The sequence below is a fragment of the Macaca nemestrina genome, chromosome X (genome assembly GCF_043159975.1).
Source record: "Macaca nemestrina isolate mMacNem1 chromosome X, mMacNem.hap1, whole genome shotgun sequence".
NCBI classification, from domain to species: domain Eukaryota; kingdom Metazoa; phylum Chordata; class Mammalia; order Primates; family Cercopithecidae; genus Macaca; species Macaca nemestrina.
The window spans coordinates 14039024-14062787 of record NC_092145.1 but is presented as its reverse complement, the minus strand read 5'-3'; the positions used below and the strand labels follow the sequence as shown (position 1 = coordinate 14062787).

At 45.5% G+C, this 23764-nt stretch overlaps 1 protein-coding gene and 1 pseudogene across 1 annotated transcript; both read left to right on the top strand.

Annotated features, from left to right (window-relative positions):
* The window catches only part of LOC105499806 (melanoma-associated antigen C2-like), a 105497-nt pseudogene extending 101241 nt beyond the window's left edge, over positions 1-4256 (top strand).
* A 10961-nt stretch (positions 4257-15217) lies between these two features.
* On the top strand, positions 15218-17710 carry LOC139355271 (melanoma-associated antigen C3-like). The gene is given in 4 exon segments (XM_071088489.1): positions 15218-15295; positions 16084-16177; positions 16486-17537; positions 17540-17710. Coding segments are annotated over 2 exon segments (1026 nt in total). The 5' UTR covers positions 15218-15295; positions 16084-16177; positions 16486-16553; the 3' UTR covers positions 17582-17710.
* The last annotated feature ends 6054 nt before the right edge of the window (positions 17711-23764 follow it).

The window sequence follows — 23764 nt, the reverse complement described above, 5'->3', positions numbered from 1 at the left end:
ACTCAGGCCCTTCCAGGCATCCCTACGATGACACAGAGGAAGGACCGATGAGGCATCCCTCCCAAGAAACAGAAGGGCACACAAATCCAGTCCCTGTTTTCACCCTGGGAGGCCTTGGGCAGGGCCCTCAGTCAGGGATGCTAGCGCTTTTCACTTCGTCTTGGGGGTCGTCTCATGGAAATGGGAACCTTGATCTGAAGAACAAAGTGTCTGGAGAGCAAGGGAAGGGCTCCCAGGCCATGTCAGGAATAATAACTGCAGGAAAACAGAGTCCTGCCCACACCATTTCAGAAAAAGGACACCAGAGTCCTGCCTTGAGCCTAGGAGGTCCCACCCCCCTGTGGAGGGATGTGATTCTCCCTCTCTTCTACCTTGCAGGTCTCAGGGATGGGAGGGGCTTATTCGGAGGTAAAAGACTCAGATGCACAGAGGCAGGGAGCCCAGGCCATTTCAAGAGTCCAGGCACAGCCTCTCAGGAAGGCAGGAAGGGAACACCCACGACTCATAGTGCTCCCTGTCCTGTCCCTGTGCCTGCTGCCAGCTCTGGAGGAGCCCATCAGGGTCCCCAGATGACAACTTTCTGACTTCCACTTTGGGAGTCAGCTGGAGGGGAAGTTTTCTCCGAGGAGGGCAGCTTCAGTTAAGCAGAGAGAGAAACCCCAGGACTGGCCACTCTGTGAGAAGAGAGCTCTGTGGAAGGACAGTGACCTTCCAACATGGAGGGGAGGCACAGGCTGCACCCTGCCACTCCCTGCTGTCAGCCCTGGAAAAGGATGTGGGGAGGTGGGCAGGGAAATCTGGATGAGGGGCTTGAAGGGAGCAGGAAAAGGTGGAGGGGTACTGAGAGGTGGGCAGGAAGGGGTGGAGGGGGCCCAGGAGATGGGTAGGAAGGGGTGGAGAAGGGCCAGTAGGTGGTCAGGAAAGTGTGGGAAGGAGGTAGAGAGGTGAGGGGTGGTTCCTCCATAGAGAGGAGACCTAGTCCCATGCTGCCCCTGCTGTCATCCCTGGTCAATTCTGGCAGGGTTGCAGGATGTGCTTTTCCGACTTGCATCCTGGGAGTCTGAAGTATTTGAGGCATTTTGTGAGAAGGCTCAATTGAAATCAGCAGACAGAAGACTCTTAGAACTGGCCAATCCTCAAGGTAAGGGCGCCAAGGGAGAACTGAGGGACCTCCCACCACAGAAAGAGGCAGCTCTGGCCTGCCCTGTACCTGCTGTGAGATTGTAGGTCACAGACAGGAAGAGGGCAACTAAGGGCTGAGGGACACGTCCTCATGACAGAAGAAGGCGGGAGGTGCCGGCCCTCTAGGGAATAAATAGGAAGACTTTGAGGAAGACAAGGGGAACTGCCACCTCAGAGAACAGATCCAGAGATTCCCACCCTGCTCCTCCATATCAGCCCTCGTAAAGTTCCCCAGTCAGCTCAGGCTGAGCAACAGCCCTCTCATTGGTGGGTGAGGGGTGTAGGGAAAGGGAAGGCCTTGGTCTGAGGGTCCCATGGCAAGTCAGCACAAGGAGCAACTTCCGGTTGGCAGAGGGAAGATTCCCAGGCCCTGCTGGGGATAAGAGTGAGGACTGAGGAGTCACATGTGCATCAGAACAGACGTGAGGCCACCCTGACTGCCTCCCTGGTAGAGTGCTGGGAGGTGGCTGCCACCTCACCACCTCCCACTGCTCTCAGGGATGTGGAGTTTGCCCTGAGGTTTTGGCTCAGGCCAGAAGAGTGGTAGGGACATGGCCCTGTCTGAGAAAAGGTGAGGATGCTCATTAAATTCTGATGGGACCATGCAGTCCAGAACTGTGGGGTTCTGGGTGTCTGGCCAGCCCCAGCTGTCAGCCCTGGGAGGCCCAAGGCTCTGCTTGCACTCTTTAGCCTGAGAGGCTCCCTCACTTCCTCTTGCAGGTGCTCCAGGAACCAGCAGTTGAAGACCTGGGTCTGAGGCACACTTCCTAAAACCAGCACCGCAGAGAAGGCCCAGACAGTGCCAGGAGTCAAAGTGAGTGCACACCCTGACTGTGTACCAAGGGCCCTACCCCCGCAAACAGAGCAGACCCGGCAGCACCTGGCCATTGCCAACTACTGCCATTCCTGGTGCCTCAGGCTCTGCCTGCCAGCTGTGCCCTGAGGTGCTTTCTCACATCCTCCTACAGGTTCCCAGGAGGCAAACCCCCTAGGAAGACAGGTGACCTGTGAGGCCCTAGAGCACCACCGTAAGAGAAGAAGAGCCGTAAGCCAGCCTTTGTCAGAGCCATCATGGGTGAGTTTCACACCTGAGGCCAATTACAGTGTTCCTCTCTCCCTCAGGCCTGTTGGATCCCATCATCCACATCCCTGCTCACACATTTACCTTCTGCTCCTGAGGAAGACATTATACTTTTATTTTGAAATGTTCCTAGCCGCAACTTTGAGGAAGACTTCCAGAACCAAATTGTGATAGAGAACTTGGTAGATGCACAGGATTCCACAGATGAGGAAGAGGAGAAAGCCTACTCCATTTCCTCTTCCTCTTTCTACTTATTATTCCCCACCTCTTCCTTCTCTTCTTCTTCCTCCTTCTCCTCCTCTTTCTTCTCTTCCTCCTCCTCCTCCTCATCCTCTACTCTGATTCTTGGTGCCCATGAGGAGAAGGAGAAGCTGTCTGCTGGGATGCTGCCTCTTCCCCAGAATCCTCCTAAGAGTCCTCCCCAGGGTCCTCTCCAGTGTTCCCTGTCCTTCTGCTCCTCCTCCACTTTATGGAGCCCATTCAATGAAGAGCCCAGCAGCCAAGAAGATGAACGTACAAGTACCTGGCACAGCCTGACAGATAGTGAGTCCTTGTTCATTTATACACTGGATGAAAAGGTGGATGAGGTGGTACAGTTTCTTCTCCTCAGATATCAAACAAACAGCCTGTCACAAAAGCAGAGATGCTGACGAATGTCATCAACAGGTACATGGGCTGCTTTCCTATGATCTTCAGGAAAGCCCGTGAGTTCATAGAGATTCTTTTTGGCATTTCCCTGAGAGAGGTGGACCCTGACGACTCCTACGTCTTTGTAAACACATTAGACCTCAGCTGTGAGGGGAGTCTGAGTGATGAGCAGGGCGTGCCCCAGAACCGCCTCCTGATTCTTATTCTGAGTGTGATCTTCATTGAGGGCAACTGTGCGTCTGAGGAGTTCATCTGGGAAGTGCTGAATGCAATAGGGGTGTATGCTCAGAGGGTGGACTTCATCTGTGGGGAGCCCAGGGAGTTCGCCACTAAAGTTTGAGTGCAGGGACATTACCTGGAGTACTGGCATGTGCCCAGTAGTGCTCTTCTACGTTATGAATTCCTGTGGGGTCCGAGAGCCCATCCAGAAACTAGCAAGAAGAAAGTAGTGAGATTTTGGCCATGCAAAACAATACCGTCCCTAGTTCCTTTCCAACCTCCTCCAAGGATGCTTTGAAAGATGTGGAAGACAGAGCCCAGGCCACAATTGACACCAAAAATGATGCTACTGCCATGGCCAGTGCAAGGTTCCGTGGCATCTCCAAAATCTTCTCCTGTCTTGAGTGAAGTCTAGGGCAGTTTCTTACCTCTGTGTTTGAAGAGGGCAGTTGAGGTACTAGGTAGTGGAGGGCCCAGGTGGGCTTGAGGGAACAACACAGTGTTCTTCGCATTTCTGTTCCATACGGGAGAGATGGAGATTTACCTCTTTTCCTTTTGTGTACTTTTTGAATGATTTTCCTTTTAACAGTAGGTTGAATTAGCTTCAGAATATTATTTTATAAATATTAGTCACATATGTATTGCTGTTTATCTAGTTTAAGAGTAACAGTCTGATAAGTTTGTCTCTTATTTTGTGATCTGTAACAGGATAACATGGTATTGCACTAGGAATTTTCTTGAAAATGTCTAAGAACTCAGCAGTTAAATAGTGGAACAAAATAAATGATGGTGAATAGTTACATTTGCTTATCCTGCTTAGTCTGTTGTTCTTGAAAATTAAAGAAATAGACCTGGCTTTTCTTAGCTCATTCAAGAAAGTAGCAGAAATTAAATGTTAATAAATAAAAGCATCTCTGACTGCTTTATCTGCCTAACATTCTGTGAGCATTTGCTTGCAGAGGGGACTCTTAGTAGTGGGGATACAGTGAAAAGCAAGAGTTATGCCTTACCTATAAAACAGTAGAATCTAGGAGCAGAAGCCATGTCAAGAAGGTGGTAAGATGCTCTCTACAATCATAAGTTTACAAAGAGTGGGGAGGTGAGACTCCAGATGGAGTCTTCAGGTATAAAGTCCCTGAGCTAAGGTACTTTGGGGATTCAGGAAACTGCAGATGCTTCTGTGGGAGCTGATTGTTATGAAGCTGGGTGGTGCCAGGGGCCAGATTCTCAGAAGGTGAGAGAAAAGCCTGGAATGGAAAACTGCTCTGAGTAGTTCCCTCTGGGTAGAGGATGAGGCAGAGAGGAGTCTCCACATAGGGAAGTAATGGAAGGTGTCTTGCAGCTCTCAAACTGATGAGCTTGAACACAGTGCAAAGACTAGGTGATTGATACCCATCATTTGCAAGGGTTTCCTGAGAAATAAGGCGATAACTCCTGGAAATGCTTCCCAGAAGCTTCTAGGCTGGCATTCATTTTCCTAGCCTGGGAGAGCCAGAGCCCATTCCATTGAAAGGACATTTAATTAGGTTATTTTGAATGTAATGTGGGCAACTGTAAGCAAGGGCTAGATTTTTAGTGGAGGATCAATAGAAATAGTGATTTGGATGTGTGAGCAAAGGGAAAGGCAAAAAGGAGTTGGTCTTTGATTCAAATTCTAGGATCTTTGAGCTGCATTCCACCTGGGGAATTCTCCCCTTACCCATGTTATATAATATATTATTTCAGAAAGAAAATGTACTGAGTTGTATTTATGAAGCTGAAATTTTGGTTGAGTTGGTATTTTATGACATATTCACCTACATCTTCTCTGAGATGTTTCAGATAACAAAAACAAGAGCTAAATTTTTCATAAAAGACAGTAGTAGACTTTGAAGTTTTAATTCTATTGATAACGACTGCCATTATTAAAATTCCAATACATGCCAGTCACTGTGACAGGTGTTTTATTCACATTACGTACATTCCAGAACATCTACAATAAAGGACTTATCCAACCCATTTTACCCAGATGAAGAACCTGAGTCTCATAGTGCTTAATGAATTCCTCCAAGTTCACATGGCTAGAATGTGATAGGGCTGGAACATGAAACCTGCTGTGAATTGATCTAGGCACATACCGTCTCCACTCCTCCCAGCGTCAGGAAGGTCTTTGCCTGTTAAGCTACTTCTCTTCACAATTCTTAACATTTCTCAGGTGACATAAAGATGAACCCTGTGGCCAAGATATTCAGATAGGACTAGAGAAGTAAGGTGACGATGAGAATAAATGCAATGTGGGGATCGCTGTGGACTTTATTTACCTAAGGAACTCCTATTCTGAGCCCTAGGTTTCTAGAGAGCTGACTCTGTCCAGGTGCCAGCAGTTCTGTCCAGCCTCAGCACTTTCCCACTTTACAGCACCCTCCTTCTTGTCTCTCCTGTGTGCTCTCCTGAGCAACTCTGGAACCTGTCCTGCTGACCAGCTCGTCCCTACAATCTCTCTGTGAAGGCTGTGCCCTGCTTCCAGTGTAACAGCCCAGAATCAGCAGTCCTTCCCCTGACATAGACGCCTCCTCATCCCCACAGAAGTTCCCTGACTGATCCATCCATACCCCCGGCTCCTGTGCGATAACAGCAATTCGATGTAAATTTTCAGTTTGGATAGTGACAATTCCCTATCTATCCTGGGCATCTTCAACACACTCTCAAAATACTCCCACATAGGGTGGTGAGTAGAATCTGATTTGCCACATAATATACTGGTTCTAGGCATGTAATCCTAGGGTAAGAGATAGAGTTTTTGAGATCATCCTAATATTTGATATTTGTATTAGGATTTTAATATATGGTATTTGTGGTAGCATTGTTTGAAGCAGGCCACTGAAGAGATACACAAATGAATGAGCTATACTAGGTGGTCAAAAAGCAAAGCTTCCTTTATAAACTTGGTATATGAGATACAATTTTGGAAATCACTTTGTAAATAAATTACAAGGAACAGAATTTCTAAAAACAGAACAATAACAAAATCCTTAATACTGCTTAGGAGGTGACAAGGGTTCCTTGACAGACAGGCTAGCTCTGATGAGAAAAGAAAATTATGGTTAACCATCCCTCCATTGTCTCTTTTCTGTGTACCTGCCCTACAGGAAAATCTTGGTTTGCAGTGTGCCATAGGCAAGTCTCTCATGGTAGGATATTTACCATATACCAAAAGGAGTGAGAGAATTCTCAGTCTAAAGAGATTATATTGTGTGATGGTTAATACTGGGTGTCAACTTGATTGGATTGAAAGATGCAAAGTATTGATCTTGGGTGTGTCTGTGAGGGTGTTGCCAAAGGAGATTAACATTTGAGTCAGTGGGCTGGGAAAGGCAGACCCACCTTTAATCTGTGTGGGCACAATCTAATCAGCTGCCAGTAGGACCAGAATAAAAAGCAGGCAGAAGAATGTGAAAAGGCTAGACTGGCTTAGCCTCCCAGCCTACATCTTTTTCCTGTGCTGGGCGCTTCCTGCCCTCTAACATCAGACTCCAAGTTCTTCAGCACTGGGACTTGGCCTGGCTTCCTTGCTCCTCAGCTTGCAGATGGCCTATTGTGGGACCTCGCGATCATGGAAGTTAATAAACTCCATAATACACTCCCCTTTATATATATACATCTATCCTATTAGTTCTGTCCCTCTAGAGAACCCTGAGTAATACAGATTTTTGTATCAGGAGTGGTTCTAGAGAAACAGAATATTAAGGATGGAGGTCTTTCATTGGTTTTGGGGTTTCTGGAGTTGGATGCTTAACGTGATTAGACCCCAAAATGCTAAGGACTCTAATTCTAATGGTGTGGAGAACACTGATAGGCTTTGGTGTGAACTGTTTAGAGAATTATGCAAAATAAATGCATTTGACACTCCTGATTAACCGCTCATGAGAAAAAAGTTTAGTAACCCTATACTTAATATCTTTGACCATATGTGGGGAATCAAGGAACATAATGAAGTTGGTTGGTTGCTCCTAAATTCACTGGACAAAGGGTTGAAAGAAAATGATAAACTTAGGGATTCCAGCTCCTGGCTTCAGAAGCAGATACTGAGCCTCAAATCTACTAAGGTTGCCCTGAGTATGAGTCTTATCTCCTGTAGAGAAAGAGCTGAAATTTCCACCTTTGTCTGAGGAGATAAACCCTGTGCTTCCTGAGGCAACAGTGATGGCCTCCTCTGAGGCAGTTACCAGTCAAGATAATGTTGCTTCTCCTCAGGACCCACCCCCAACACCCCTGTTTGTTTCTAGACCTATAACTAGGCTAAAGTCCTGGCGGGCCCCTAGAAGTGAAGTTCAGAGTGTGACCCACGAGGGGGTGCACTACACTCGAAAAGAACTGCTTACGTTTTTTAATTATATAAACAGAAATCTAGAGAACAGGCATGGGAATGGATATTAAGGGTGTGAGATAATGGTGGAAGGAACACAGAGTTTAATCAGACTGAATTTATTGATTTGGGCCCACTAAGTAGGAATTCTGCATTTAATATTGCAGCTTGGGGAGTTAAAAAAGGTTCTAAGGCCAGGCACAGTGCCTCATGCCTGTAGTCTCAGCACTTTAGAAGACTGAGGTGGGTGGATCATGAGGTCAGGAGTTCAAGACCAGCCTGGCCAAGATGGTGAAACCCCGTCTCTACTAAAAATATAAAAATTAGCTGGGCATGGTGGTGGGCACATGTAATCCCAGCTACTCGGGAGGCCAAGGTACAGAATTGCTTGAACCCAGGAGGCAGAGGTTGCAGTGAGCTGAGATCACACCACTGCACTCCAGCCTGGGTGACAGAGTGAGACTCTGCCTCAGGAAAAAAAAAAAAAAAGTTCTAATAGTATACTTGCTTAGTTAGCTGAAACGTGGATTTAAAAATGGCCCACTAAGTAATCTGGAAATGCTTGATTTCTTGCCTTGGTTTAATGTAGAGGAAGGGATCCAAATGCTTAGGGAAACTGTGATGCTGGAGTGGATTAGTCATTTTAGACCTACTCATCCCAGCTGGGAGAGTCCAGAAGATATACCCTTGACCAAAGCTTTGTGAAACAGATTTGTGAGGGCAGCACTTAAATCTTTGAAGAGATCTGTAGGGATTGCTCTTCTCTGTATGCCAGATCTAAGAGTGGGAATTGCAGTTACTCAACTATAAAATTTAAATACAATGGGAATAATTGGATCCTGAGGTGCGGGGGGCCAAGTGGCAGCACTCGACCATCGAAGGCAAGATGGGCATAGCTACCATAATGGACAATAGAGGCAAAGCAGCAATCAGAATAGTTTGACTCCTGTAGAGCTCTGGCATTGGCTAATTAATCACAGTATTTCTAGAACTGAAATTGATAGGAAGCCTACTGCATTCCTACTTAATTTATATAAGCAGAAAACTTCCATGTTAAGTGGACAAAAAACTAATTCAAATTATAAAAACAGAGAATAACAGCCCCTCAATTTCTAGACTTGAGCCAGTTTGCAGACCCAGAACCTCCTGAATGAAGGGGAGGCTGGGTCTCCTTGAGGAGGGACTCCACTATACTATCAACAATTTATGCTGTTAATCTTTCTCCCATCCTTCCCCAAGGACACCTCTGGCCTTTTACCAGGGTAACTGTGCATTGGGAAAAGGAAATAATTAGATATTTCGGGACTACTGACACTGGCTCTGAGCTGACATCGATTCCAGGGGACCCAAAATGACAATTTGGTCCTCCAGTTAAAGTAGGGGCTTTTGGAGGCCAGATAATTAATAAAAATTTAGCTCAGATTCGACTTACATTTGGTCCAGTGGGTCCCCAGACTCATCCTGTGGCTATTTTCCCAGTGCCAGAATGCATAATTGGCATAGACATACTTAGCAGCGTGCAGAACCCCCACATTGGCTCCCTGACTAGTAGGGTGAGGGCTATTATGAAGGGAAAGGCTATTATGAAGTGTTATTATGAAGGGAAGGGAAAGGCCAAATGGAAGACATTAGAGCTGCCTCTACCTAGAAAAATAATAAATCAAAAACAATATCGCATCCCTGGAGGGATTGTGGAGATTAGTGCCACCATCAAGGAACTGAAATATGTAGGTGATTCCCACCACATCCCCGTTCAACTCTCCCATTTGACCTGTGCAGAAGACAGATGGATCTTGGAGAATGACTGGATTATTGTAAGCTTACCCAAGTGGTGATTCCAACTGCAGCTGCTGTACCAGATGAAGTTTCATTGCTTGAGCAAATTAACACGTCTCCTGATACCTGGGATGCAGCCATTGATTTGGTAAATGCCTTTTTCTCCATTCCTGTCCATAAGGCCCACCAGACGCAATTTGCCTTCAGCTGTCAAGGCCAGCAATATACCTTTACTGTCCTACCTCAGGGGTACATCCACTCTCCTGCTTTGTGTCATCATCTTATTAGGAGAGACCTTGATCAATTTTTCCTTACACAACATATCACACTGGTCAATTACATTGATGGCATTATGCTGATTGGATCCATTGAGTGAGAAGTAGCAAACACACTGGACTTATTGGTGAGACATTTGCATGCCAGAGGATGGGAAATAATCTGACTCAAATTCAGGGACCTTCTACCTCAGTCAAATTTCTAGGGATGCAGTGGTGTGGGGGAAGTTGAGATATTCCTTACAAGGTGAAGGGTAAGTTGCTGCATGAGGCCCCTCCAAGAAACAGGCACAATGCCTATTGGGCCTATTTGGATTATGGAGGCAACACATTCCTCATTTGGGTGTGTTACTCCGGTTCATTTACCGAGTGACCCAAAAGGCTGCCAGTTTTGAGTGAGGTTCAGAACAGGAGAAGGCTCTGCAACAGGTCCAGGCTGCTGCGCAAGCTGCTCTGTCACGAGCTGTATGACCCAGCAGATCCAGTGGTGCTTGAGGTATCAGTGGCAGATAGGGATGCTGTTTGAAGCCTTTGGCAGGCCCCCATTGGTGAATCACAGCAGGGGCCTCTAGGATTTTGGAGCAAGGCCCTGTCATCTTCTGCAGATAACGACTCTCCTTTTGAGAGACAGCTCTTGGCCTGTTACTGGGTTTTGGGGGAAACTGAATATTTGACTATAGGCCATCAAATCACCATGCAACCTGAACTGCCTGTCATGAACTGGGTGCTTTCTGTCCCATCTAGCCATAAAGTGGGTCATGCACAGCAGCATTCCATCATCAAATGGAAATGGTATATATGCTATTGGGCTTGAGCAGGTCCTGAAGACACAAGTAAATTACATGAGGAAGTGACACAAATGCCCATGGTCTCCACCCCTGCCACCCTGCCTTCTCTCCCCCAGCCTGCACTGATGGTCCTGTGGGGAGTTCCCTATGATGGAGTTGATGAAGGAAGAGAAAACCAGAGCCTGGTTCACTGATGGTTCTGCACGATATGCAGGCACCGCCCCAAAGTGGACAGCTGCAGCACTACAGCCCCTTTCTAGGACATCCCTGAAGGACAGTGGTGAAGGGACTTCCAAGTGGACAGAACTTCAAACAGTGTACCTGGTTTTGCACTTTGCTCTGATATGCTTATGCATGGGCTGTAGCCAGTGGTTTGGCTGGATGGTCAGGAACTTGGAAGAAGCACGATTGGAAAATTGGTGACAAAGAAATTTGGTGAAGAGGTGTGCAGATGTGTGATTAAACAATAGAAATGTATTTATTCACATTTCTGGAGACTAAAAAATCCAAGATCAAGATGTTGGCTGGTTTGAATTCTTCTCCGGGCTCTCTTTGGCTTGCAGATCGCCACCTTCTCACTGACTTTTTACATGTTTGTCCCTTTCTCTGTGTGTCTGTATCCTAATCTCCTCTTCTTGTGAAGACACCAGTCATATTGAATAAGATCCTAACCATAAAATCTCATTTTCCCTTAATTACCTCTTCAAAGGCTCTATCTCCAAATGCAGTGACTTTGTATGTGTGCATTTGGAGGAAGGGGTATAATTCAGCTCATAATACCCTGCCAACTAAAATCAGAATTTATATGCACAAAAATAAACTTGTTGTGTTAACCCATTTAAATTTCAGGAGATGTTTTCATTCCATTAGCTCACTGTTACTTTATCTGACTACTACACTGCTCCTTTTCCTTGTATTAGGCTTACTTTAATGCTTTTCTTACCAATAAATACTGCATATATTATTGTTGCAAAAAAATAATAAAAATACATAGAAATCACAATTCTCTTCTCTGCAAATTTCCTCCAAAAATCAGCCCCCTACTCAGAACTTTCCACAATGTGGTGTGTACATTTTTAAAGCTAATTTCAAGTTTTTAAAAGATAGATGTGGTAATGTATATGTGTGTATATATGTGCCTATATATACATATATAAAAATATATATGCATATATATATGTGTGTATAAATATAACTAAACATGAGTAATGATATATATCTAAGTATGCCACTTGCCTTTGCCACTATGACAGGTTCAATTGCATTCCCCTAAAATTCTACCTTGAAATTAAAAATGTGACATTATTTAGAGATAGGATTATTTCAGAGGCAATCAAGTTAAAATGAGGTTATTAACACTGGCCCTAATCAAATATGATGGGAGTCATTTTAAAAAGGCGAAATTTGGGCATAGAGATATGAGTAGAAGGATGATAATGTGAACAGATATGGACTGAAGACAGCCATCTACAAGGCAAGGAGAGAGGCCTGGAATACAACTTTTCATCACAGCCCTCAGAAGGAATCAACCTTGTATACACCTTGCTTTTCGACTACCAGACTCCAAAACTGTGAGACAATATATTTCTGTTGTTTATGTCATCCCAGCTGTGGTACATTGCTATGGCATCCCTAACATGCCAGTATAATCACGTATTGAAATGGATCCAAGATCTTTCCATGACAGCACAAATGTTAATAGATCCATCTTACTTTGGGGACTACTTCCTAGAATTCTAATTTATTTCTGTGCAATAACGAATTGAACAGATCTTCTGATGAACAAATATTTGTTTATCTTTTGTGGCTATTATTCTTGTAAATACAATCAATATCTCTGAGCATAAATTCTGGGACAAGTACATATAATTACTTATAAGGAATGCATTTTAATGAGGAAACTGAGTCAGTATGAATATTTTACATTTTTTAAATGTTACTGACTTTTTTCCTAAAATATTTCACCAATTAATTCTCTCACATTAACAGAGGAAATTATTATTATTCCCCATAATTGTCTATGGGGAAATGATTCATTTATTCACAAACATATTTTATCAGAGTTTTAAATGTTGGCCAAACTTATGGGGGCAAACCCTAGGTGACTTTGAGTTTGGTGATGACTTTTTTAGATGTAACACCAAAATTTGGTTAAACTTATGGGTGCAAACCCTGGGTAACCTTGGTTTTGATGATGACTTTTTCAGATGCAACACTAAAAGTACCAGCTACCTAAGAAAAAAGAGATAAATTGGACTTAATTAAAACTAAAAACTTTTACTCTGAAAAGTCACTGTTAAGATCAGGAAAAGACAAGCCAGAGACTGGGATAAATGTTTTGTGAAACACATATCTGATAAAAGATATATATTTAAATATGCACAAAACGCTGAAAACCCAATCATAAGAAAATAGAAAACCCAATTTAAAGTGGAAAAAAACTATAAACAGGTACACAAACAATGAATATATAGGAATTTAAAATGAGCATATTTCAATTTTATATATCATTTGAGAATTGCAAATTAAAGCACCTAGGAGATAGCACTCTGCACCCAGGAGAATGGCTGACATCCAAAACACCAAAACATCAAATGTTGACCCATATGATGAGCAACAGAAACTTTCAGTCATTGTTGGTAGGACGGACCTGGAGGAATCATAAAAGCATAAGGCTAAGTGAAAGAAGAAAATCTTAAAAGGCTACATAATGTATTATTCCAATCACACAATATTCAGAAACAGGTAACTATGAATACACTAAAAATATCAGTGGTTTCCAGAGGCTGAGAGGTTAGGATTGGGGCAAGGGGGATTGATAGGTGGAGCACACAGGAGATTTAGAATGGTGTAACAAGTCTGTGTGATACTGTAATGATGAATATTCACCATCACACACTTATCAAAACCTATAGCATCCCCAACGTCGAGTGATTCCTGATGTAAACGTGGACTTGACCTAATAATGAAATATCAATACAGGTCCATCAATTGTTGCAAACGTGCCATAATAACACAAAATATAAATAATAGGAGACACTGTGTGTGTGTGTGTGCATAGGGCAGAATAGGTGGGCAGAGGTATGTGGGAACTCTGTAACTTTGATGAAATTTTCTCTTTGTATTTTTGGATTAGCAATGCTCTGAAAATGATGTCTGTTAGTTTTTAAAAAGGCACAAATGATTTGAACAGACACTTTGCTGAAGAGAATATACCAATCAGAAAAAGGCGTATAAAAAAAGATGACCAATGTCATTTGTCATTAGGAAGATGCAAACAAAAACCAAAGGAGATTCAAACACAGGCTTATTAGAATGGCTGAAATCTGAAAATCAAATACTAAATGTAAGAGGGGCTATGCAACAAGAGGAATTCTCATTTCTTACTAGTTGAGATAAAAAATGATACAGCCACACTTTTAAATCCATGTTTTGTGAACCTACTCATATGACATATTGTGAAAGTTAAAACTGTATGAACTGGAAACAGAGCATAGGTGCTAGAATCTTTGGAGAAGTGCCTTGACTGACCTCAAAAGAGATGGACAGGGGATTTTTCGGGTGATGGAACTGGTCAGTGTGACACTTGGCTGGCAGATATGGAACTCCATGCATTTGCCAAAATACATACAGTTTCACATAATAGTTAAATCTGATGAGTGTATTTTTAAAATTAATAAAAATTATAATAAAAATTAATAACATATTAATAAGATTTAAAAAATAATTTTTTAAAAAAGATCACACATAGGCTGCTGAAAAGACAATGGATTTTTCTGGGACAAGGATAGGAAAAGAAGCAAAATGAAGGGAGCCTTTGACATAGCTTAGGAGAGAGATTATATTAACTTCACACACAGCAGTACTTAAAGTAGAAGGTTTTGGAATGGATTTTAGAGGATGACAGAACAACTGTTGCTGTCTGGACAGGAGAAGGGGCGAGTGCAGGCCCTGGAAGGAGTAAAACCTTGAGGAAGACAGAGGGGCCTTTTCACCTCATTTCAGACACCGGGCAGCTTCAGTTAAGCAGAGAAAGGAGGCCCGGGGCTGGCCAACAAGCAAGAAGGGAACTCTGTGGAAGGACAGTGACCTCCCAACATGGAGGGGAGGCCCAGGTGTCGCCCAGCCACTCCTTGCTGTCACCTCTGGACAAAAGAGGTGGAGAGGCAAAAACAGAAAGGTGGGCAGGGAGAGGTGGGCGAAGGGCTGGGAAGTGGACAGGAATAGGTGGGAGTGGGGAGGTATGCAGGAAGGAGTGGAAGGGGCAGGTTGGTAGGCCCCAGGGGTGGGAGGAAGTTGGGAGGTGGGTAGGAAAAGGTGGGAGGGAGTGGGAAGGTGGGCAGGAAGGAGTTGGAGTGGTGGGAATGTGGGCAATAAAAGGTGAAAGGGGGGCGGAAGGTGAACAGGAAAGGGTGGGAAGGGGCGGGGAAGTGGGCATTATGGGGAGAGAGGGATCAGGGAGGAGGGCGGGAAGGGGTGGGAGGAGACAGGGAGGAGGGCGGAAAGGGGTGGAAGGGGGCAGGGAGGAGGGTGGTAAGGAGTGGGAGGGGGCAGGGAGAAGAGGGAGAAGCAGAGGAAGTGGTGAAAGAGGAATGGGAGGAGGGTGGGAAAGTGTGGGATGGGACAGGGAGGAGGGGAGGAAGTGGTGAAAGAGGACTGGGAGGTGGCAGGAAGGGGTGGGAGGGGGTAGGGAGATCAGCACAAAGGGGTGGGAGGGGCGCTGAGGAGGGCGGGAAGAAGTGGAGTGTGGGGAAGTGGTCAGGAAAAGGTGGAAGGAGGTGGAGAGGTGGGGGGTGGTTTTTCCATAGAGAGGAGGCCCCACCCCATGCTGCCCCTCCTGTCAACCCTGGTCAACCTTGGCAGGGTTCTCGCATGTGCTTTCCCGACTTGCATTGTGGGAGTCTGAAGGACCTGAGGCATTTTGTGAGGAGTCTGGACTCAGGTCAGCAGAGGGAAGTCTTAGACCTGGCCAATCCTCAAGGTAAGGGGCCTAAGGGAGAACTGAGGGACCTCTCACCAAGGAGAGAAGCAGCCCCGGTCCACCCTGCCCTTCCGTAGGACTTGCAGGCCGCTGACAGGAAGATGGCCACTGGGGGCTGACCGTGGCGTCCCCACAACAGAAGAAGGGAGGAGGTGCCGGCCCTCTAGGGAATAAATAGGAAGACTTTGAGGAGGACTGGGGGAACCCCCACCTCAGAGGACAGATTCCCACAGATTCCCACCCTGCTCCTCGAGAATCAGCCCTGGTAGAGCTCCCTGCCAGCTCAGGCTGAGCGGCCGCCGGAGTCTCTAGGCTGGTACTTATTTGCCTCCCTGCTGGGTGAGGGGTGTAGGGGAGGAGGAGGCCTTGGTCTGGGGGTCCCCTGGCAAGTCATCAGGGAGAGCTGCCTCCAGTTGGCAGAGGGAAGATTCCCAGGCCCTGCTGGGGATAAGAGAGAGGACTGAGGGGTCACATGTGCATCAGAACAGATGTGAGGCCACCCCCACTGCCCCCCTGGTAGAGTGCTGGGAGGCGGCTGCCACCTCACCACCTCCCACTGCTCTCAAGGATGTGGAGTTTGCTCTGAAGTTTTGGCTCAGGCCAGAAGAGTGGTAGGGACATGGCCCTGTCTGAGAAAAGGTGAGGATGCTCATTAAATTCTGATGGGACCATGCAGTCCAGAACTGTGGGGCTCTGGGTGTCTGGCCAGCCCCAGCTGTCAGCCCTGGGAGGCCCAAGGCTCTGCTTGCACTCTTTAGCCTGAGAGGCTCCCTCACTTCCTCTTGCAGGTGCTCCAGGAACCAGCAGTTGAAGACCTGGGTCTGAGGCACACTTCCTAAAACCAGCACCGCAGAGGAGGCCCAGGCAGTGCCAGGAGTCAAAGTGAGTGCCCACCCTGACTGTGTACCAAGGGCCCTACCCCCGCAAACAGGGGAGACCCCACAGCACCCGGCCCTACCCACCTACTGTCAGTCCCGGAGCCTGTGGTTCTGCCTGGCATCTGTATCCCGAGGTGCTTTCTCCCATCCTCCTACAGATTCTGAGGGAATAAACCTCTTAGGAAGACAGGAGACCTGTCAGGCCCTAGAGCACCACTTTAAGAGAAGAAGAGCTGTAAGCCGCTCTTTGTCAGAGCCATCATAGATGAGTTTCTCAGCTGAAGCCACTCACACTGTCACTCTCTTCCTCAGGCCTGTGGGATCCTGTCATCCCCATCCCTGCTCACACGTTTACCTGCTGCTCCTGAACAACAGGTCTCATGCCTCTCTTTCCAAACCTTCCAGGCCTCAGCTTTGAGGCAGACTTCCCGGACCCCAGTGTGATAGAGGACTTGGTAGATGCACAGTATTCCATAGATGAGGAAGAGAAGGAAGCCTCCTCCACTTCCCCTTCCTCTTTCCATTTTTCATTCCCCTCCTCCTCTTCCTCTTCCTCATCCTCACCCTCTACTCTGATTCTGGGTGCTCCAGAAGATGAAGATATGCCTGCTGCTGGGATGCCACCTCTTCCCCAGAGTCCTCCTGAGATTCCTCCCCAGGGTCCTCCCAAGATCTCTCCCCAGGGTCCTCCACAGAGTCCTCCCCAGAGTCCTCTAAACTCCTGCTCATCCCCTCTTCTGTGGACCCGATTGGATGAGGAGTCCAGCAGTGAAGAAGAGGAGGATACAGCTATCTGGCAGGCCTTGCCAGAAAGTGAATCCTTGCCCAGGTATGCCCTGGATGAAAAGGTGGCTGAGTTGGTGCAGTTTCTTCTTCTCAAATATCAAACAAAAGAACCTGTCCCAAAGGCAGAGATGCTGACGACTGTCATCAAGAAGTATAACGACTATTTTCCTATGATCTTCGGGAAAGCCCATGAGCTCATAGAGCTAATTTTTGGCATTGGCCTGACTGAGATGGACCCGGACAACCACTCCTATTTCTTTGAAGACCCATTAGGCCTCACCTATGAGGGAAGCCTGATGGATGACCAGGGCATGCCCCAGAACTGTCTCCTGATTCTTATTCTCAGTATGATCTCCATAAAGGGCAGCTGTGTCCCTGAGGAGGTCCTCTGCGAAGTGTTGAGTGCAATAGGGGTGTGTGCTGGGAGGGAGCACTTTATATATGGGAACCCCAGAAAGCTGCTCATTATAGATTGGGTGCAGAGAAAGTACCTGGAGTACCGGGAGGTGCCCAACAACGCTCCTCCACGTTATGAATTCTTGTGGGGTCCAAGAGCCCATTCAGAGGCCAGCAAGAGAAAAGTCCTAGAGTTTTTAGCCAAGGTATCCAGTATCATCCCTAGTTCATTTCCATCCTGGTACATGGATGCTTTGAAAGATGTGGAAGACAGAGCCCAGGCCATAATTGACACCACAGATGATGCTACTGCCACGGCCAGTGCAAGCCCCAGTATCACGTCCACCAACTTCTGTCCTGAGTGATGTCTGAAGCAGATTTCCCCTCTGTGTTTGAAGATGGCAGACGAGGTTCTAGGCAGTGGGGGTCCAGAGTGGAGGTGGAGGGACCACAGTGTTTTTTGTGTTTCTATTTCATATGAGTGACTTAAGAGTTTAACATTTTTTGTGTAGGGGGGTATATTTTACAAATGCTTCTCCTTCCAATTGGTTTAATTCACTTCAGAATGTTAGTTTATGAATATTATTCACACTTGTATTGCTGTTTGTCTGATTTAAGGGAGAGTTTGATATTTCATAAGAAACAAAGGGAAAATCTGTCTTATTTTGTGAACTGAAACAATATAATGTGGTGTTCGGATAAGAATTTTCTTTAAAATTTGAAATAACTCTGCAGTTAAATTGTGGATCAGAATAAAGTACGGTTGATATTTGCATATCCTTATCATGTTACTCTGTTGTTCCTCCAAATTAAGGATATATACCTGGCTTTGCTTGGCTTATTCAAGAAAGTAGCAGAAATTAAATCTTAATAAATAAAAGCCTCAGTGACTATTTGCTAAACATTCTTTGAGCAGTTGCTTGTGGAGCATGCTCTTAGTCGTGAGGATACTATAAAAACCAAGACTTATCTCCACCCATAAAATGTTAGAGTCTAGGTTCAGAAGCCGTATCAGGAGCGTGGTAAGATACTCTATAGAATCATAAAAACTAGTTTAAAAACGAGTGGGGAGGTGAAACTGCAGATAGAGCCTTCAAGTAAAAAGGCCCAGAGCTATGACAGTTTTGCCCTTCGGGAAACTTCTGGTGCTTCTGTGGGAGCTGATTGTTATGAAGCTGGGTGGTGGCAGGGCCCAGACTCTCAGAAGGTGATAGAAAAACCTGGAATGGAAAACTGCTCTGAGTAGTTCCTTCTGGTGGAGGATGAGGCAGAAAGGAGTCTCCACACGGGGAATTAATAGAAGGTGTCTTGCAGCTCTTTAACTGGTGAGCTTGAACACAGTGCAAGAACTAGGTGATTGATAACCATCATCTGCAAGGGTTTCCTGAGACATAGGGTGATAATCCCTTGAAGTGTTGCTCAGAAGCCTCTAGGCTGGCACTTAATTGCCTGGCTTGGGAAAACCAGAGCCTACTCCATTGAAAGACATGTAATTAGGTTGTTTCAGTTGTAATGTGGGCAACTGTAAGCAAGGGCTAGATTTTTACTGGAGGATAAATAAAAATAGTGGTTTGGAAGGATGAGCAATGGGGAAGGTATAAAGGAGTTGGTGTTTGACTCAAATTCTAGCATCTTTGAGTTGCATTCCAGCTGAAGATGCCTTGCCTTTTCCAAATTATACAATATACCCTTTCAGAAAAAAAAATGTACTGAGTTTTATTTATGAAGCCAAAGTTTTGGTTAAGCTGGTAGTAGTCCATGACACATTCGCCTACATATTCTCAGATGTTTAGGATAACAAAACTAAGAGCTGAACATTTCACAAAAGACAGTAACCTTTGGTGTGGTAATCATTGATAACAACTGCCATTTATGAAAATTCCAATAGGTGCCAGGCACTGTGGCAGGTGTCTTATTCACATTACATACATTCCAGCAATTCTACAAGACAAGGCTTATCAAACTCATTTTGCAAATGAAGAACCTGAGGCTCATAATGCTTGATAAATTCCCAAGACCACATAGCTAGAATGTGACAAGGTTGTGACATGAGCCCTGGTCTGAATTCATTTAGGCCCACACTGTCCCCACTCCTCCCAGCCTGAGGAAGGCCTTTGCCTGTTAAATCACTTCTTTTCACACTTCTTAATGTCTCTCAGGTGAAATAAAGATGAACCGTGTGGCTAAGGTATTAAGTTAGGCAGCAAGATGGAAGGTCAAATGGGAATAAAATACACTTCGGGGAACATTATTGGCTTTCTTTACGTAAAGTCCTCTTGTTCTAAGCACTAGGTTTCTTGAGAGCTGAATGTCCAGGTGCTGACAGATTTGTCCATCCCCAGCAATTTTTCCCATTACAGCCCCCTGCCCCTCCTTTTGATCTCCCCTGTGTGCTCTCTTGCGCAACTCTGGAACCCGGTCTCCTGACTAACTTCTCATTACGGTCTCACTTTCTGAAGTGTGAGGACTGAGGAGTCACATGTGCACCAGAATAGATATGAGACTAGCCCCTATTTCTCCTGGTGTAGAGTGCCTGGAGGTGGCTGCTCAACTCTCAGCGCAAGAGCCTAGAAGCACCTGGCCTTCCCCTGAGATAGACCATTCCTACTCCCTGCAGAAGTTCCCTGACTCATCCATCCCTCTTCCTGGTTCCTCTGTGATAATGGCCTTTCGATGTGAATATTCACTTTGGATAGTGACATTTCCATACCTAGGCTGGGCATCTTCAACACACGATCAACGTATTACCAAATAGGCTGCAGAGTAAAATCTGACTTGCCACATAATATATGGGTTTTAGGGATGTAATCCTAAGGTCAGATATAGCTTATTTGAAATCTTCCTAATATTTGATACTTGTAGTATGATTTTAATGAGATGCATTATTTGAAACAGGGCACTGAACACAAACAGAGATGAATAAGCTTTTGTAGATGATCACATGCCAATATTTCCTTCATAAACTTTGTGGATGAGGAAAGGCTATAGACATCACATTGTAAATGATCTATAAGAAGGCAAATTTCCAAAAAAAGCAAAACAATAACAAAATCTTGAAGACTGTCTAGGAGTTGACCAGGGTACTTTGGGGGACATGCCAGCTCTGATGAGAAATAAACAATAGTTAAACATCCTTCCGCTATCTCTTGTGTGTGTACCTGCTCCACAGGAAAATCCTGGCTTGCAGTGAGCCACAGGCACATGTATAGCTGTTCAGGAATGTTCCGTCATATGCAGGGTAGCAGAGGCTCAAAGGGTAGATTATTTACCATACACCAAAAATATGAGAGAATTCTCAGCCTGAAGAAATTATATAGGTTATTAAAAGGACAGTGCCGGCTGGGCGCGGTGGCTCAAGCCTGTAATCCCAGCACTTTGGGAGGCCGAGATGGGCGGATCACGAGGTCAGGAGATCGAGACCATCCTGGCTAACACGGTGAAACCCCATCTCTACTAAAAAATACAAAAAATTAGCCGGGCGTGGTGGTGGGCACCTGTAGTCCCAACTACTCGGGAGGCTGAGGCAGGAGAATGGCGTGAACCCGAGAGGCGGAGCTTGCAGTGAGCTGAGATCCGGCCACTGCACTCCAGCCTGGGCAACAGAGCGAGACTCTGTCTCAAAAAAAAAAAAAAAAAAAAAAAAAGGACAGTGCCAAGTGCTATTGAGGGAATAAGGTTGACCCTCCCTGCCAAGACTTACAGAATTGTTTTAAAACTGGATGTAATCCTGTATTTGAAACCACCAGTCACCTCGTAGGTGCAAGAAAAAGTTGGAAGATTTCAAGGCTATGCGGACATTCCCAGAAACAATCCCAAGCAATGAAGAGACTTACTGTCATTAATTATAATAGTTGCTTTTCATTGAGCACCGTAATAACATATGGGAGAGACGACAAGCACCCGTCTCCATCTTGTCTAGCTCGCCTTCCTGGCTGGTTCATTTGTAGTTAGACAGAAGCCAGTGCACCACTCCCATGCTTTCGTTTCTGTTCAGCACTTAACATCTGTTGTGATGTCGAGGGACAAGGTGAAAGCAGCTTGGATTCTTGGCTGAGGTGAAAGCCAGGACCCGCTGTCGGTTAGTTTATTATACCATAACACAGTACCACAGACTGGGTGACTTAAACAATACCCATGTATTTTCTCACATTTCTGGAAGGTAAATATCTGAGATCAAGATGTTAACCGGTTTGATTTCTTCCCCGGCCTCTCTGTGGCTTGCTCATGGCCACTTTCTCACTGAATTCTTACATGATTTTTCCTCGGTCTGTGTGTCTGTATCTTAATCTGCACTTCTTATGAGGACACCTGTCATATTAAATATGAACCTGACCTTAAGACCTCATTTTACCTTAATTACCTCTTCAAAGTTTCTATCTTCAAATACAGTCACATTCTGGGATACTGGGTTTGAAGACTTGGATATATGAATTTTGGGGGAGAGTCAAAATTCAGCCCATAATACCCTGCCAACTAAAATCAGAATTTCTGTACAAAAAAGTAAACTTGTGTTAAGTCATGTAAAAATCAAGGCTTTTTTGTTGTTGTTCCATGAGCTTACTGTTACTTTATCTGCCTCCTAGACTGCTCATCATCCTTTTCTTAGGCTTATTTCAATACTTTCCTTACAAATAAATACTGCATATATTTTTATTGCAAATATTTTAAAAGGAGATAGAAATCACAATTCTCCCCTTTGGAAAGTTCCTCCAAAATTCAGCCCCCTATTCAGTAGTTTCCACAATTAACCATGTGGTGTTTACATTTAAAAGCTGATTTAGAATTTTGAGAAAGACGTGATTTTTAAAATAAAATTTATGCATATACGAGCTTATGTCTGTGTTTATAACTACACATGGGTAACAATATACATATAGGTCTGCCAATTCCCTTTCCACTATTACAGATTCAATTGCATCCCCACTAAAATCTTATGTTGAAATTAACATGTGGCATTATTTGGAGACGGGATTATCTCAGAGGCAAGTAAGTTAACACGTGGTTATTAAAAAAGAGCTGGTACTATTCCTATGCAAACATCCTTTCTTTATTAACAAACATACTTAATTCACATGTATTTCCTTGTCTTGAAAATCTATTTTCTGTCCCAGGATCCCCTGCGGATACTCCATTACATTTTTTCATCATGTCTCTTTAAATGCCCTTTGGCTGTGCTAGTTCACTGAGACTTCATTTGATTTTGAAAACAAGTGCCATTCTTATCATATCGTACCGAAGGCACATACTACCAACACAATTTGTCATTGATGATGTTAATTTAATCACCATGGTGACGTAGTGGTTTACAGTTTCCTTCAGGTTAAAGTCACATTAATTTTTTCCCTGGGTCATACTGTCATCTTGGGAAGGATAGAAGATCCAGGAGCAGCCAGTAGTCACATGAGGCCTCTGAGGGAAAACTGCAGACACTTCTTGCCCACAAAGAGGAGGATCCACAGAAACCAGCTGCTCCCCTGTTGTCATCCCCGGGAGGCCCAGAGGCATGGTGACCCACAGTGGTGTCCCCTGACATCTTAGGGGGGAGAAAGAGGACAAGGCTGTGCTTAGGTGAGTCTCAGTTCAGATCATGAGAGCGGAAGATCATGACAGGGGCCTTCCTGGCATCCCCAGGCTGATACAGAGGACGGACTGGTGAGCTACCCCCCTAAGGACACAGGAGGACCCCCCAAAACCAGCCCATTTTCACTCCTCCTGGGAGGCCTTGGGCAGGGCCATTAGGGAGAGATGCAAGGGTGCTCCAGTCCCTCTTGGGGGTTTCATGGAAATGGGAACCTTGATCTGAAAAACAGTCTCTGGAAGGAAGAGAGAGGGAGTGGAGGCCATGCCAAGAATAATCGGTTGAGAAAGACGGAGAGTCCTTCCCACGCCATTTCAGGCGGAGGGCAGCAGAGCGCTACCTGGGGCCTGGGAAGCCATACCCCCTTGTGGAGGGATGTGATTCGACCTCTCTTGCACGTTGCAGGTCTCAGGGATGGGAGGGGCTTATTTGGAGGTGAAAGATGCACAGAGGCAGGGAGCCCAGGCCATTTCAGGAGTCCAGGCACAGCCTCCCAGGAAGGCAGGAATGGAACATCCATGACCGGTAGTGCCCCCTATCCTGCCCCTGTGCCTGCTGCCAGCTCTGGAGGAGCCCATCAGGGTCCCCAGATTTACAACTTTCTGACTTCCACTTTGGGAGTCAGCTAGAGGGGAGATTATCCCTGAGGAGGGCAGCTTCGGTTAAGCAGAGGGAGTTGCACCAGGGCTGGTCACGCAACAAGAAGAGAAGTCTGTCGAAGGACAGCGACCTCCCAACACGGAGGGGAGGCGCAGGCTGCACCCTGCCACTCCCTGCTGTTAGCCCTAGGAAAAGGTGGGGTGTGAGTGTCAAGGACTGGGGAGGTGGGAG